Source organism: Ceratotherium simum, chromosome X, assembly GCF_057802395.1.
Source record: "Ceratotherium simum simum isolate JZ-2026a chromosome X, ASM5780239v1, whole genome shotgun sequence".
NCBI lineage: Eukaryota > Metazoa > Chordata > Mammalia > Perissodactyla > Rhinocerotidae > Ceratotherium > Ceratotherium simum.
Genome location: NC_141940.1, coordinates 129,625,374 through 129,640,308, shown reverse-complemented (window position 1 = coordinate 129,640,308; position 14,935 = coordinate 129,625,374). Strand labels below are relative to the sequence as shown.

The window sequence follows — 14,935 nt, the reverse complement described above, 5'->3', positions numbered from 1 at the left end:
TCTGCTTGCCCAGGACGGGTAGAGATTTTTTTTCAGTTATCTCCGAATGCTGAAATTTGGGGACAACTCAGAAAACACTCACCACCCTAAGGATGTATACAAATCTAAGGAAAAAAATTAAAGAAAAAATCTTCCTGTTGCCCAAAGGGAAAGAGATCTCCCCCATTAGCATCCCTTCAGAAAACTTAGAATTGTGTAGCTCCCTGGTCTCCCTGAAATGTATGCAAATCTCCTTAAAAGCTGAAGGGCGTCCCACCAGTTTGGCAGCCCAGGAATGTGAGTCTTGGGACCCCGGAGCGTCAGGAAGGGGGTCTTGCCTCCTGCCTCTGGGGGAGTTTTTCTCCAAGAGTGAACCTCCCGCTTGTCGAAAAGATGGGAGCAGCTTTTTCCTCTGGATAAAGACAGTGAACATGTGACGGGCTGCATCTGCCTGGTGGTATAAAAGTGAGGTTCCTCCCGCCTCTGCATCTCACAGCAGCTGCCTGTGACGCACATCACGTTCTAGTTTCCTGCCTGTTTGTGACAAAACGTGTTCTTTCTCCTCTACCTTTGTGGGGAGGTTTCTAGGTCGCCGGGAGAGTTTAATTATTTCCACGACACTGCCGTGGGGAAACCTAGACCTGGCAGCTGTGGACCTGTGGAAACACAGCGGATGGAGAAATTGCACCTGCTTCCTTCACCAGCCACTGTTTGCAGCACTTCTGCAGGGCGGCCGGCGCACTGAAGAGCCAGAAAGGCTGGTTTACAAACACAAGAGCAAAGCTTTACACATCTGGTAGCTGGCACATTCTGGCAGGGCGGTCCGTCCACAGGCCGCACGACTGTGGACCTGGAACGGCTCAGAGCCGCGCCATCCAACGGCAGGCTCGGGCGGCCACCAGCCCCCCGCAGTCAAGAGCAGCAATCGCAGGGCCCGCCGAGGTGGGGGGGGGAGGCCCCCCGAGGTGGGGGAGGCCCCGAGGTGGTGCCCGCTTCATCCTCGGGCTGACACGATGCGGTCCCCCCGGCCTCCGCGTCCCGTCACCCTGGAAAAAGCTTCCTGAATTTGCCGTAAGCGGAGCTGCTCATGATGACCTTCACGTCGGCGGCCCCCGCCTCGGGGAGCACCTCCACGTCCTGCACGGTGGCCTCGCGGTGCAGCCAGCTGCGGGGGAGGCGCGCGATGCGACACTGGTGAGGACCTAACGTGCTCACGGTGACCCTGCACCCCGAGGGCCGCAGCCCCCCGCCCCGCCCCCCGGAGCTCCTGCATTACTGGTGGGGCTCGCCATTACTGGTGGGGGTCGTTATACTGGGGAGTCGCTCTTACTGGGGGGGAGTTGTTGTTACTGGAATGTCCACGGGTGCGCACGGGCCTGGTGCTGCGCCTGAGGAATTCACTCCGATCGGCTGCAGCCACGCCGGCCGCTCAGAAACACGCAGCCCCTCTGCGCTCCTGGCGCCTCCCCGGCTCCTCCACACGTGAAGGGCCCCCCGCCCCTGCCGGGCTGACACACCTCAGCTGCGGCCCCGCCAGCCGGACGCGGAGCGTGAGGACCCGTCTCCCCGTCGCTCTCAAGACGACGTCTTCCAGCCGGGCTTTCAGCTCCTCGAGCCCCTGGCCCAGCAGGGCGGACACGGCCAGGGCGTGCGGCTCCGCGGGGCTGTACCTGCGGGGGCCGGCAGACCGCTCAGTCGAGGGGCCACTGAGTGAGGGGGTCCCACCCGCCCAGGGGTCCTGACTGTGAGCGCCTCAGTCCGTCCTGGGAGAGGGCAGGGCCCCGCCCGACGGGAAGACAAGGGAAGAGGAACAAGAAGGCTGGGGTGAAACATGGGGGTGCGGGGCTGAAGGGCTCAGAACACCCCAAAATGCACCGCCTTGGGGGCACGGCGAGCACATGGAGCTGAAGGCACGTGACAGCAGGTGCCACAGGGCGCCCTGACCCCTTTTCCTCCTGCAGGCAGGAGACGAGCCCCCCGTGGGAGACGCCCTCGCTCCCGGCCCAGGAGCCAAGCAGCGGCTCCTCAGCAGGCCCAGGCGGCCGGCCCAGAAGGAGAGGCTCGGCGGGCGGGGCGGCCGCGCTCCACTCACCCGGGCACCCGGTCCGCCTTGTTGTGGACCTCCACCACGGAGTCCAGCAGCCGCGCGGGCAGGCGCAGGCCCCGCAGAGTGGACAGAACGCTGGCCTTCTGCAGCTCGGTCTCGGGGTGGCTCACGTCCCTCACGTGGACGATCAGATCCTGAGGACCAGACGGGCCGGGGGGTCGGACAGCTTTGCGGACACCGGTCCCCAGCCCCACGGGAGCCGCCGCCCAGGCCCAGGCCCAGGCCCAGGACCGGGGCTCCGACGGGCACCGCGTGCCCGGGGGGGATGGGAGATGCCCCCACGCAGTGCCCCCGACCTGGTGGAGGTGGGTGGGACCCGAGGACGGGGGCTCCCCGAGACCACAGCTGGGCCACGGTGCACTGAGGCCCACCCAGCGCCCCTCACTCAGGTCCCGCCCCAGCCAGGCCCCTCCTCCTCCTACACCTGGACGGGCACCCGCACCGCCTCCCGCCGCCCCACAGGGACCGGCTCTGCACCCCCAGACTCGCAACAAGGCTGCGCCCAGCTGTGACCAACCGCCACCAGCCCCACCCACCAGGGGCTTCACTCAAAGCTTTGGGCTGTTTCACCCCTCTGTGAAATCGTAAAAGAAAAAGCTTATGTTATTTCACATTTTTAAGAATGCTTTCTTCCCTAATTTTAAACGTTTTAGAAGTAGGTTCCTGGGGCCGGCCCCGTGGCGTAGCGGGTAAGTGCACGCGCTCCGCTGCTGGCGGCCCGGGTTCGGATCCCGGGCGCGCACTGACACACCGCTTGTCAGGCGTGCTGAGGCCGCGTCCCATATAAAGTGGAGGAAAATGGGCACGGATGTTAGCTCAGGGCCAGTCTTCCTCACACACAGGAAAAAAAAGAAGTAGGTTCCTTCCACGAAATTTGGAAAATACAGAAAAGAAGAAGGAAAAAGCTGCATGTGATTCTGCCGCTGGAAAAAGGTGCCGTTTATCTTTTGGGGTATTCACTTCTGGGTTCTGTTTTCTTCTGGGAGCTGAGCTTAAATTTTTCTTATGAATGTTTTATGTCAGGAGTTTTGGATTTCAGGAAGCCTGTAAAGACGGTGCAGAGGGTTTCACGCGGCCCTCGCCCCGTCTGCTGTTGGCGCCTCTGACGTTACAGGGGCGCCTGTCACAAACGAGGGGCTGACAGGGGTACATCTCGTGACTAGACCCCAGGCCCTGTTCAGACTTCACTAGTCCTACCCCCACGAGCCTTGCATCCCGGACGCCATCCAACATCCCACCACACGTGGTCGTCGCGTCTCCCTGGGCCCCGCAGGGCGGTGACTCTTGAGTGCTGGACGGGCATTCTGCGGGATGCCCTCCGCTGGGCTTGTCTGGGTTTCCCTCACATTTACACAGGGCTATGGTTTTGGTGCAAGACCACAGGGAATGTGTCCTCATCACCTCACGAGGCTCCACGCACAAGCTGACCTGACGGATCGCTGCTGAGGGGCGGTCCAGGTTGCCCTGGACGGTGGCTCCTTCCTCTCTGCCATGTTTACTCTTGGAAGGGGTCACAGGGCAGGGCCAAACTCGAGGGGGGGGGTGGGCGCCAGCTCCTGAGGGGGCTGAGGGACCAGGCCCCTGTGGGGTGACATCCCGCGTGAGGAGACCTGGGCCCGGGTTATGTCCTGCATGAGGGGACCCGGCCCCTGGTTGTGTCCTGTGTGAGGGGACGCGGCCCCTGGTTGTGTCCTGCACTGGGGGACCTGGCCCCCGGTGTGTCCTGTGTGAGGGGACCCGGCCCCCGGTTGTGTACTGTGTGAGGGGACCCGGCCCCCGGTGTGTCCTGTGTGAGGGGACTCGGCCCCTGGTTGTGTCCTGCACTGGGGCACCCGGCCCCCGGTATGTCCTGTGTGAGAGGACCCGGCCACCGGTTGTGTCCTGCACTGGGGGACCCGGCCCCCGGTGTGTCCTGTGTGAGGGGACCCGGCCCCCGCTTGTGTCCTGCACTAGGGGACCCGGCCCCTGGTGTGTCCTGTGTGAGGGGACCCCGCCCCCGGTTGTGTCCTGCACTGGCGGACCCGGCCCCTGGTTGTGTCGTGTGAGGGGACCCGGCCCCTGGTTGTGTCTGGCACTGGGGGACCTGGCCCCCGGTGTGTCCTGTGTGAGGGGACCCGGCCCCCGTTGTGTCCTGTGTGAGGGGACCCGGCTCCTGGTTGTGTCCTGCACTGGGGGACCCGGCCCCCGGTGTGACCTGTGTGAGGGGACCCGGCCCCTGGTTGTGCTCTGAGCAAGGGGACCCGGCCCCCGCTTGTGTCCCGCACTGGGGCCCCCGGCCCCCGGTGTGTCCTGTGTGAGGGGACCTGGCCCCTGGTTGTGTCCTGCACTGGGGGACCCAGCCCCTGGTTGTGTCCTGTGTGAGGGGACCCGGCCCCTGGTTGTGTCCTGCACTAGGGGACCCGGCCCCTGGTGTGTCCTGTGTGAGGGAACCCGGCCCCTGGTTGTGTCCTGCACTGGGGGACTCGGCCCCCGGTGTGACCTGTGTGAGGGGACCCGACCCTGGTTGCGCCCTGCACTGGGGGACTCAGGCCCTGGTTGTGTCCTGCACTGGGGCACCCGGCCCCCGGTGTGTCCTGTGTGAGGGGACCCGGCCCCCGGTTGTGTCCTGCACTGGGGGACCCGGCCCCTGGTTGTGTCCTGTGTGAGGGGACCCAGCCCCTGGTTGTGTCCTGCACTGGGGGACCCGGTCCCCGGTGTGTCCTGTGTGAGGGGACCCGGCCCCTGGTTGTGTCCTGCACTGGGGGACCCGGCCCCCAGTGTGTCCTGTGTGAGGGGACCCGGGCCCTGGTTGTGTCCTGCACTGGGGGACCCGGTCCCCGGTGTGTCCTGTGTGAGGGGACCCGGCCCCCGGTTGTGTCCTGGGTAGAGGACCCGGCCCCTGGTTGTGTCCTGCACTGGGGGACCCGGCCCCCGGTGTGTCCTGTGTGAGGGGACCTGGCCCCTGGTTGTGCTCTGAGCAAGGGGACTCAGGCCCTGGTTGTGTCCTGCACTGGGGGACCCAGCCCCCAGTGATGTCGTGTTGGAGGAGACCCGGCTCTGGGTAGTTTGATGTTGAGGGAACTTGGTCCCCGGTTACATAGTGTTTGAGGGGACCTGGCCCCCCACTATGCTTGTCATCAGGGTAACCTGGCCCCGGACCACCGCGCACTCACCGAGTGGGCCACGTCTTGCAGGGTGGCGGAGAAGGACTCGATCAGGCCGTGGGGCAGCTGGGAGAGGAAGCCGATGGTGTCCATGTAGATGACAGTCATGTGGCAGGGCAGCAACCCCGCGTGGGCCGTGACATCCAGGGTGGCGAACAGCTGGTCCCGGGGCTGGATGGCGGCGTCGCCCGTGAGCGCCTTCACCAACGTGGTTTTTCCTGGAAGTCGGGTCCCAAGGGGACACGCTACACGAGAGCCCTCCTCACACGGCTCCCCCCGCCCACTGCTGGCCCCAGGCTGGTCCAACGGTGTAGACGCAGGGGGAGAGTGATGGAGGAGATGAAGGGTGATGACCGAGTCAGGGCGTGAACAGTGTGTGTGTGAGCTGGGCTGGGTGTCCGTGTAGACGGAGGGCACTGGTGTAGACGGAGGGGGAGAGTGATGGCGGAGATGAAGGGTGACGACCGAGTCAGGGCGTGAACAGTGTGTGCGTGAGCTGGGCTGGGTGTCCGTGTAGACGGAGGGCACTGGTGTAGACGGAGGGGGAGAGCGATGGCGGAGATGAAGGGTGATGACCGAGTCAGGGCGTGAACAGTGTGTGCATGAGCTGGGCTGGGTGTCCGTGTAGACGGAGGGCGCTGGTGTAGATGGAGCGGGGTGGTGTAGACAGGCAGGGGCTGTGTGCCTCAGGTGGCCCCAGAGGACATCCCCTCTGCTCGGCCTTCCTGACAAAATGGACGTCTCTGTCCACCTGACCCCAGTGTTCAGGGCCCACACCAGTAACTGGCTGCCCAGCGGGGGCCTATTGGTGGCCACTGGCTTCAATCCTGCCAAAGGTCGACCAGAAGGTGGGGGTGATTTCTGTCCTGGGCTGACCAGCTCGGACGGCTCAGCCTCGACACATGGGCACGTTCACCACACACGTCACAGGACACCAAGCACCCTGGCTGGGTGACACGTCATCTCATCTCAGAAATAGAGAATGGCTTTGCCCATGACGAAGACGCCCACAGCTATTTGTCTGGCACAGCCAGGCAGGAGTATTCTAGATTTCCTAAAGGTATGAATTTACACATTTATGATTGTTTTAAGCCTACATGTACCCACAGCCGCTTGTTCCAGGTTTTGTGGGAAGTTACCCTCCTCTTTTGGATGCAGACCATAAGCTCCTTGAGGATGTGGAGCTGGTCGCATCGTGTCGGTATTTTCCAAGCTCACGGAGGGGGCTGGACCGCACAGGAGCTCAGCAAACACTTGCTGAGTGAATAACGAAGGTGAAGAGGTGAACTTGGGGTGCTCTTCATTCCTCTAAGGGTGCCTGTCACCCCAAGGCTTTGTGACTCGGAAAGAAACCCAAGGTTCTGTCTCCTCCGTAAGACTCCACTTCACAGGCGTGTTCAGATAAACCTTAAAATGTACGTGAAAGTGACAGTCTATAAAATCTGAATTGCCTTTATCTTCTAAGAGCACGTCTACTGTAAATGGACTGAAAATGTCAATTTTTTTCTATTGCTCAGAGTTGGGAAGCATCCATAACAAAAGGGTGTCTGGCCATTGTCTGACACTCAATGGACACACTAGTGACTTGACAGGGGGCCGTGGACCCCGAAAAGCTGTGGACACGTGGTTCACACTTTGTGGTGTGTTCTCATTATCGGCTCTCTCTCGGTGGACCCTGCAGGTTGTCGCGTTTGCAGATTCCCCTCAAATACAGCAGCCCGGCACCGGGGCGGGAGGGCCCGCGTCCCACCCTGGACCTGTGCTCACCGCAGTTGGTGTAGCCCACCACGGAGATCACGGGGAACTCCCGCCGCCTGCGCTGTGTCCCCAGGAGGTGCCGCTTCTTCCTGAGTCTCTCCAGGGCCTTCCGGATCTTCATCTCCTTCTCCTTGAAGAGACGCTGTTGCACCTGCACGAAGGATTCTCCTAAAAACACCCATGGTGGTGAGTCAGTGCGCAGACATGGGAGGAAGAAGACACAAGAGCAAATGCACCACGGGGTGGGGCGTGGGGGACGTGGACAGGCGAGCAGACTGCGCCACGGGGTGGGGCGTGGGGCATGGGGACAGGCATGCGCTTGGGCCACGGGGGTGTGGCATGGGGGACGTGGACAGGGGTACACTTGGGCCGTGGCGACCCTCCTAGCCTGCTCCCCCTGGCTGCTGCCACCCCGACACCTTCCCCCTCTGAGAGACGGCTCCGCCCGGCTTCCGTGACAACCCCCTTGTCATGTGACAACCCGTGACAAGACCGGGGACACATTACCTGACCCCATGATGTAGCGCGAGCCCCCTGCTCGTCCGTCCAGGCTGGCAGTGTCGTTTCTCAGGCTGGACCTGACGTGGAAGGGGGCAGGTCAGTAGACGGGGCCGACGCACCTGCCCATCCAGCTGAAGCGGAGCAGGCCCGACACGACCGAGGTGAGGGCAGGACACAACTCGGGTGGGGCTTCTGTGTGGGGACACTGAGCGCACCGGGGTCCTCCCTCCACACGGGCCTTCACCGTCGGGGACGGAGGTCCCACAATGGAATGCAGGTCCTCATGGGGGGCACGCGCCTGGCGGGGGTGCTGCTCGGACACCTGACAAGCTACAATGTCCAGGCGGGCGCAGCCGGCCACGCTCTGTCCTTACTGCACCCGGGCACCGGTCAAACTCACGAACACGAGAAGGGGGTCCCATGTCTGTCCCAAGACCCGGTGCCCTCTGAGTACCTGAGGAGGGGGAGCTCGGCCAGCGCCACCTGAAGCCGGGCCTCCTTGGTCCGGGCGTTGCAGCGGAAGATGTGGAGAACCACCGTGAACCGGTCGAACACCTGCACGCCCCAGGTGGCTTCCAGTTCTTTCTGGAAAAGGAGGGAGCGCGAGCGAGGGATCTGCATGGGACGCCAGGCCCATTGCGGGACCTCAGGCTTGGGCGGACATGACGCTGTCCCCAGATCCTGTGCCCTTGTCTGCCCCGCGTGGCGGGAGGCTGACCCGACTCCCTCAGCCCGCTGAGATCACAAGCTACCTTGGTGGGCGTGCCCATCCTCTCCACGTTCAGAAAGACGGCTGTGATCTCAGGCGATCCTCTAATTCTCTCTAGGGGAAAGAGAAGGACCCATCACAGGTCTGCCCTCCCACGGACGTGTCACGGGACCAACCTGCATGTCATTGGCTGTGTTCACGGACATCCCCGAGTCTGGGCACAGTACTTGGGAGGTCGGGAGGTGGGAGAGGGGTCGGCCAGGGTCCATCTTCAGGGGTGTGGGGCCACGCACACGGAGGTCACACAACCCTGCATCTAAGACTCGGGGTGACACAGACGGGCGGTGAGCATGCCCCCTCTGCACGTCTGCAGGGCTCGCTGCTCTGAACTCGAGCCGACAGGGGTTTAGGGTGGGGACTGTCGGGGGGCCATGGAGGGCTTGATTTACACGCAGGCCCCACAGCACGGGGCGCTGAGAGCAGGTGGCGTGCAGCCTGGAAGGAGGGTGGGCTGGGCTGCGGGCCACAAGGCAGCTTCCACCCTCCTCTAAACTGTCCCGACGGTGCCCCCAGGGCCTCACTGAGGTTCTGATCCAGGTGGCGGCTTTCCCCAGGTTCCCGTGAGGCTGCCTCCATCTGCCCCAGACAGCCCCACTGTCGTTCCGTTACTCCGGGGAGGAAGAGAGGACAGGAGGGGACGGGAACACGTGTGCTGGACCCACCTGTCAGGTGCTCCAAGGTCCCTTTGCCGAAAATGAGCTTCCTGTCGGGCGTCTTCGTGGGCACCACCATCGTCTCCACCACCGACCAGTTGTCCAGCGTGTGGACCAGCGCTTTTGCCTCCGCCACTTGCCACTCGGCTTTGGGGAGAGATGGGGACAGTGTGAGGGACGTGTCCCTGTGGGGTCGGCCCCGGGCCCTGTCCGGCCCTGCCTGGTGCACCCTGGCCAGATCGCCAGGCCGGGATGGCTGCCTATGCTTGTGTGGAGGTCCTCTGCGACAGCACCACATCGGCATTTGTTCTGAAAGACAACTATTCTTCTAGGCACAAGTGGTAGGCAGGGGAGGACAGAGGCGAGGGGAGCGGGAGGGGGCGCCGGAGCCGAGCGGGATGCAAGGACAGCCCCTCCTCACGTTGGCATCATGCTTGGTGACAGACGTCTGCTCAGTGAGCCCGTGGTCTGCTGTGACCCACTCCATGGCATCTCCTGTGAGGTGGCCCCTGAGGGCCCAGGGAAGCTGCCAGACTCCCCGAGGGTGGCTGTGAGCCCCCGTGGGTGAGGAGCAGGAGTTCCCAGAGACTGGTGCCAGCCTGGCCCCAGAGGTTGCCTTTGCTGAGCCTGGCACGGGGAAGACAGTATCCACGCAGGGCCCACAGCCACGAACAGACAGGATGAAGTGTGGGACGGGGCAAGGGGCATGGGGAAGGCTCCAGGAGCGGCCCAGGCGGTGACAGGAGGTGCCCAGTGACAGGAGCCGAGGGCACTAGGGGGCCTGGGCCGGGCCGTGGGGTTGAGGACCAATCACATAAGAGCTGCCCGATCACAGGTTCTCCTTCTGACAGTCACTCCTGAGGAGGAAGATGGTGCAGGGCAGCCCAAGACGCTGTGCTCAGGGACAACAGGCACCAACGTGTCCTGGGGTTTTGAGCCCTCACTGTGGGGGACGGGGCTGAGACGGGGTCTAGAGGGGATGGGAGCCTGGGGGCTGTGACCGGGGAGGATAGCTCAGCAGGCCTCCAGGTGAGTTTTCTCATTAGACGCGTAGTTGGTGCTCCCTGAGCCCCGAGTGAGGTGGGCCTCCATCCTGAGCCGTTCCCACCCTAACCCCTCCCACTTCACAACCAGACGGCCCTCTCCCCACCGCCCCCAGCCCCGTCCATAAGGCTGCCCCTTGCAGCAGAAGCTCACAGAGGAGCCGCCCTGTCATTCCTGTGCCTCCTGCTCCGTTATCCCCACTCAGCAACTCTGGGTGCTGCTGTCTTTGGGGCAGCCTTGTGAATGCTAGGTCACTTCACCCTCCTCAGAGCTCACGGCACAATGAGGAAACTGAGGCAGGAGAGGAGGATGGGAGTGACAAGGCTGGTGAGTACGAGCCAGCCTCCAGGCCAGGATCCAAGACCACGGGGCGGGGTCCTCAAGCTCTGCTCAGTGGGAGGCAGGGTCCCCCATCCCCTGGGCTGTGGGGTCCCCCATCCTCTATGCTGTGGGGGGAGTCCTCCATTCTCTGTGCCATGGGGAAGCGGGGTCCCCCAGCCCCTTGGCTGTGGGGAGGCAGGGTCCCCCATCCTCTGGGCTGAGGGGAGGTATGATCTTCTGGGGTTTGACTCCTGATGGGCCCCGCCGGTCTTCCCCACCTCCACCCTCCTGGTCGCTCATGTCAGGCCCTTGGGGTCATCCCTGACGTCCCCCATGGCCCATCAGCAAACCCTGCAGGTGCTGTCTTTCCCGACCTCCATGGGGCCACGTCCCAGCTCCACTGGGGGTCACTGAGCACCCTCCCTGCTCCTTCAGGCCACTCCCACAGCCACCTGCCTGGGGTCTGGTCAAAAGGCTGCGTCAGACCCCACCTCCTCACCCTGGGCACCCGCTCCGTGGAAAAGAAAATCGAGAAGCACTGTGAGTTTCACAGCCCAGCGGCTCAGGCCACTGCAAGACTGAGACCTAAACAGGACTAGAGAATCCTTCCCCTCCCCGCTCACCACATCACTAAGGCCCATGTACTGCAGTTCCTTTTACCTGGTTCATCGCGCCCAGCTATCAAGAAAAAATTAGTCCCACCAGAAAGCAAAAGACGCAATGTGCAGACAGAGGCGAGCGTGAGAACCACACTCAGACGTGGCAGGCATGTGGGAACTATCAGACTGGGAATTAACACAACTGTGACTGATATGCGTGATAAAGTAGACAGCAGGCTAGAAAACATGGGCAACGTGAGCAGAGAGATGGAAACCCTAAGACAGAACCAAAAGGAAATGCTCGAGGTCAAAGCAGTGCAACAGGAATGGAGAGTGCCTTTGACGGGCTTGCTAGCAGGCTGGGCGTGGCTGAGGAAAAAATCTCTGAGCTTGAGGATATGACAGTAGTGAAAACTAAACACTTCCGTCTGTGGAAGATGTTGTGGAGAGAGAGAAGTCAAGACACAGACTGGGAGAAAATATCTGCAGACACATCTGATAAAGGAGTCTTCTCCAAAATACACAAGGAACTCTCAAAACTCAATAATAAGAAAACAACTTGATTAAACAATGGGCCAAAGAGCTGAACAGACACCTCACCAAACAAGACATACTGATGGAAACTAAGCACGTGAAAAGACGCTCCTCATCTTATGTCGTCGTCAGGGAAATGCAAATTAAAACAACGATGAGACACCACCACACACCTATTAGAGTGGCCAAAATCCAGAACACTGAGAACACCAAATGCTGGTGAGGATGTGGAGCGACAGGAACTCTTATTCTTTGCTGGTGGGAACACAAGATGGCTCAGCCAGTCTGGAAGACAGTTTGGCAGTCTCGTACAAAACTACACATACTCTCACCGTACGATCCTGGGATTTACCCAAACGAGCTGAAACCTTGTGTCCACACGAAAACCTGCACAGGGATGTTTATAGCAGCTCAGAAGCAACCACAGTGTTCTGCAGTGGGTGAATGGGTAAGCAAACCACGGTCCATCCAGACAATGGAATATTATTAGCACTAAAAAAAAAAAAGAGCTATCAAGCCATGAAAAGATGTGCAGGAACTTAAATGCACGTTACTAAGTGGAAAGAGCCAATCTGAAAAGGCTGCATAGTATATGATTCCAACTGTATGCACTCTGAACAAAGGCAAAACTATGGAAACATTACAAAGATCCATGGTTGCCAGGGGTTGGGGGAGGGAGGGGGGCGGTGAAGGATGAGGAGGAGGAGCACAGAGGACTTTTAGGGCAGTGAGACTATTCTGTGTGGTATGCTAATGGTGGATGCATGTTATCACACATCTGTCCAAACCCCCAGAATGTACAGCACCAAGAGTGAGCCCTAAGGGAAACTACGGACTCTGGGTGACCATGATGTGTCAATGGAGGTTCATCAATTGTGACAAATCCACCGTGTGGTGGGCGATATTGATCATGGGGGAGGCTGTGTGGGGGGCAGAAGGTCTATGGGAAGTCTCTGTACCTTCCTCTCAATTTTGCTGTGAAACTAAAACTGCTCTTAAAAAAGTCTCTAAGAAAAAAAAGAACGAAGCACTGACACAGCTAGAACATAGATGAACCTCGAAAACATGTCAGAGAGAAGCCAGACACAAAAGACCACAGCCCATCTGACTGCACTGAGATGAAACGTCCAGCACGGCAAATCCACAGGGGCAGCAGGCAGACCAGTGGCTGCCAGGGCCTGGGTGGGGGAGCGTGGGCAGGGTCTGCTACTAAGGGCACAGGGTCTGCTTCTGGAGTGTGGAAAGTGTTCTGGAACTAGACAGAGGCGTGGCTGCACAAGACTGATGTGCTGCTGCTGGACTGTGCCTTCAGAATGGTTAATTGTATGGCGTGTGAACCGCATCTCAGTAAAGCTCTAACAAAAGGGAGAAGAGGAAGAGAATAAATAGAACCCCACCCCATCGGGTGCCTCCTCTGCTCAACACCCAGTGCACTCGTCAAAACCCACGTCCTGACGTGGCCTACAGGATCGGGAGTGACTCGGCTCCAACCGCCCCCCAGCAGCCAGCTGTCAGGGGTCCTGGGGGACCCCGGGATGTGCTCCCACGAGGCCCCGCCTCTGCACACTGCCCCCAGCCACTTGTTTGCTGCTCCCTCCACCTCGGGGTCTGGTCTTCCCGGGTCAGGCAGGACCACCCTGCTGAGAGGGGGCAAGCTCCTGACCACCTTCCTCTCTCTGCCCGCCCTCAGCGCTTAGGCCCCAGCGGGGCTTCTGCCCGGTGTGTCTGCTGTCCCCCCGCCTTGACGGTGCAGGCCCAGCGGGCTGCCACTGAATGGCTGACGATGAATGTCCTGGGGAGGCAGCTTCTCAGGGGAGGCAGCTTCTCAGGGGCAGCTGCCAAGGGTCTGCTGTTTCTTCACAGTTTGCATAAAGAGTACGTTGAACGTTTTTGGGCACGATCTTTGTTTAGAGTTCAGTGACGACAGAATGAAAATGCTCGCCCATAAAAGACTAAGGCTTGTGACACACACCGTGCACAGAGGTTTTGGAGTTTTGTGAGATTCTCTTCCTTCGAAGATGGGGACGAGGAGACAACACTACAGGCCGGAGGAGAGGGAGAGGAGAGGGGGCTGGACCAGGAGCGCAGGCGGAAAGCGGAGAGGGCCCAGGAGCTGCTGCGCGCAAGGGGAAGGCGCGCCCCCACCCAAATCAGGAAGAACTTCAAGACGAGGCAGCAGGGGCTGAGGCTGCTTCACGCTGGCCCGGGGGCAGGTTTGGGGGGAACCGGGACGCAGTGGGTTCTGCTCAGCCCTCCGAGCCCCGCCCCAAAGCCCAGCCCCCGGGTCCCCGGTGCGAGTTCCAGCCCTCGAAGCCCCGCCCCTCGGGGTTTCCGCCCTACGCCTTTCAGCCCTCGGAGTCCCGCCCCAGAGACTCCGCCCCCATAGGCCCCCGCCCTAAGAGTCCCGCCCCCAGGAGTCTCCGCCGCCACAGCCTCAATCCTCGCTCAATGAGTTCCAGCCCTCGAAGCCCCGCCCCTCGAAGTCTCCGCCCCGAATCCCCGCCCCCTCGGCCTCCCTGCCCTATGAGTGCCAGCACTCGGACTCTCCGCCCCCAGAAGCCCCGCCCCTCAGCCACCGCGCCCTATGAGTGCCAGCCCTCGGGGGGGGGTGTCTCCGCCCCCATAAGCCCCGCCTCCGGAGCCTCCCCGCCCTATGAGTGCCAGCACTCGGACTCTCCGCCCCCAGAAGCCCCGCCCCTCAGCCACCGCGCCCTATGAGTGCCAGCCCTCGGGGGGGTGTCTCCGCCCCCATAAGCCCCGCCCCCGGAGCCTCCCCTCCCTATGAGTGCCAGCCCTCGGAGTCCCGCCCACAGCCCCGCCCATCTAAGTCTCCGCCCCCAAGGCTCCGTGCTCCGGGCCCCGCGGCCCCGCTCCCGGTCACCTCGGGTCAGCTGCGGCTTCCCGGGTCCCCACTTGACCTCAGGGTGAACCAAGCACACGCGCTGGGCCCCCGCCGGCAGCAGAGGGTCCCTCCTCAGCAGCTCCTCCTCCTCCTCTTCCTCCTCCTCCGCATCTTCTGGCTCCTCCTCCTCCTCCTCCTCCTCCTCCTGCTCTCCCGCTCGGCTTCTCCAGCCATCCGCCCGTTGGCCCCGCCCGCCGCCCCCTCGCCCCTCCAGGGTCCCGGGCCCCCCCGGGCCGAAGGCGGCGAGCGCCCGCCCCGGGAACGGCGGCAGCGACACGGCGGCCCTGAGAGCCGGGCAGCGGCGGACCACGCGGGAGAGCCATGGCCCCGGGCGGACGGCGGCCCGCACGGCCCACATTCCTCGTCCGCCGGAACGCAGTGGGCGGGGCCCCGGGGGCGTGCTCCCGTGCGGGCTCCCCATTGGCCGCCCGCGTCACGTGCTCGCCGCCGCCTGATTGGCGCGCGGTCCGCCGGGGAGGCTGGTCTCCGGATGCCGCCGTCGGGGATGCGCTCCGCTTCGGCGGGGTGATCCGGGCGGACCCCGCGCCAGGTAGCGCTGCGAGAGGGCCCCGCACCCCACCTCCGCGGGCGCGCCCCACCCCGCGCCTCCCCGCGGTCCGCTCCG

At 62.3% G+C, this 14,935-nt stretch overlaps 1 protein-coding gene across 1 annotated transcript; it reads right to left on the bottom strand.

Moving 5' to 3' along the window:
- Nucleotides 1–14,698, bottom strand: LOC147912046 (putative GTP-binding protein 6). Its single transcript, XM_087426765.1, has 10 exons — nt 14,290–14,698; nt 8,920–9,057; nt 8,241–8,311; nt 7,943–8,073; nt 7,495–7,565; nt 6,997–7,155; nt 5,239–5,447; nt 2,072–2,220; nt 1,497–1,649; nt 1–1,144 (listed from the first exon to the last, which is right to left on the bottom strand). Exons 1-10 carry the CDS (start codon nt 14,666–14,668, stop codon nt 1,021–1,023), a joined length of 1,584 nt encoding a protein of 527 aa, XP_087282891.1. The 5' UTR covers nt 14,669–14,698; the 3' UTR covers nt 1–1,020.
- Nucleotides 14,699–14,935: the final 237 nt, after the last annotated feature.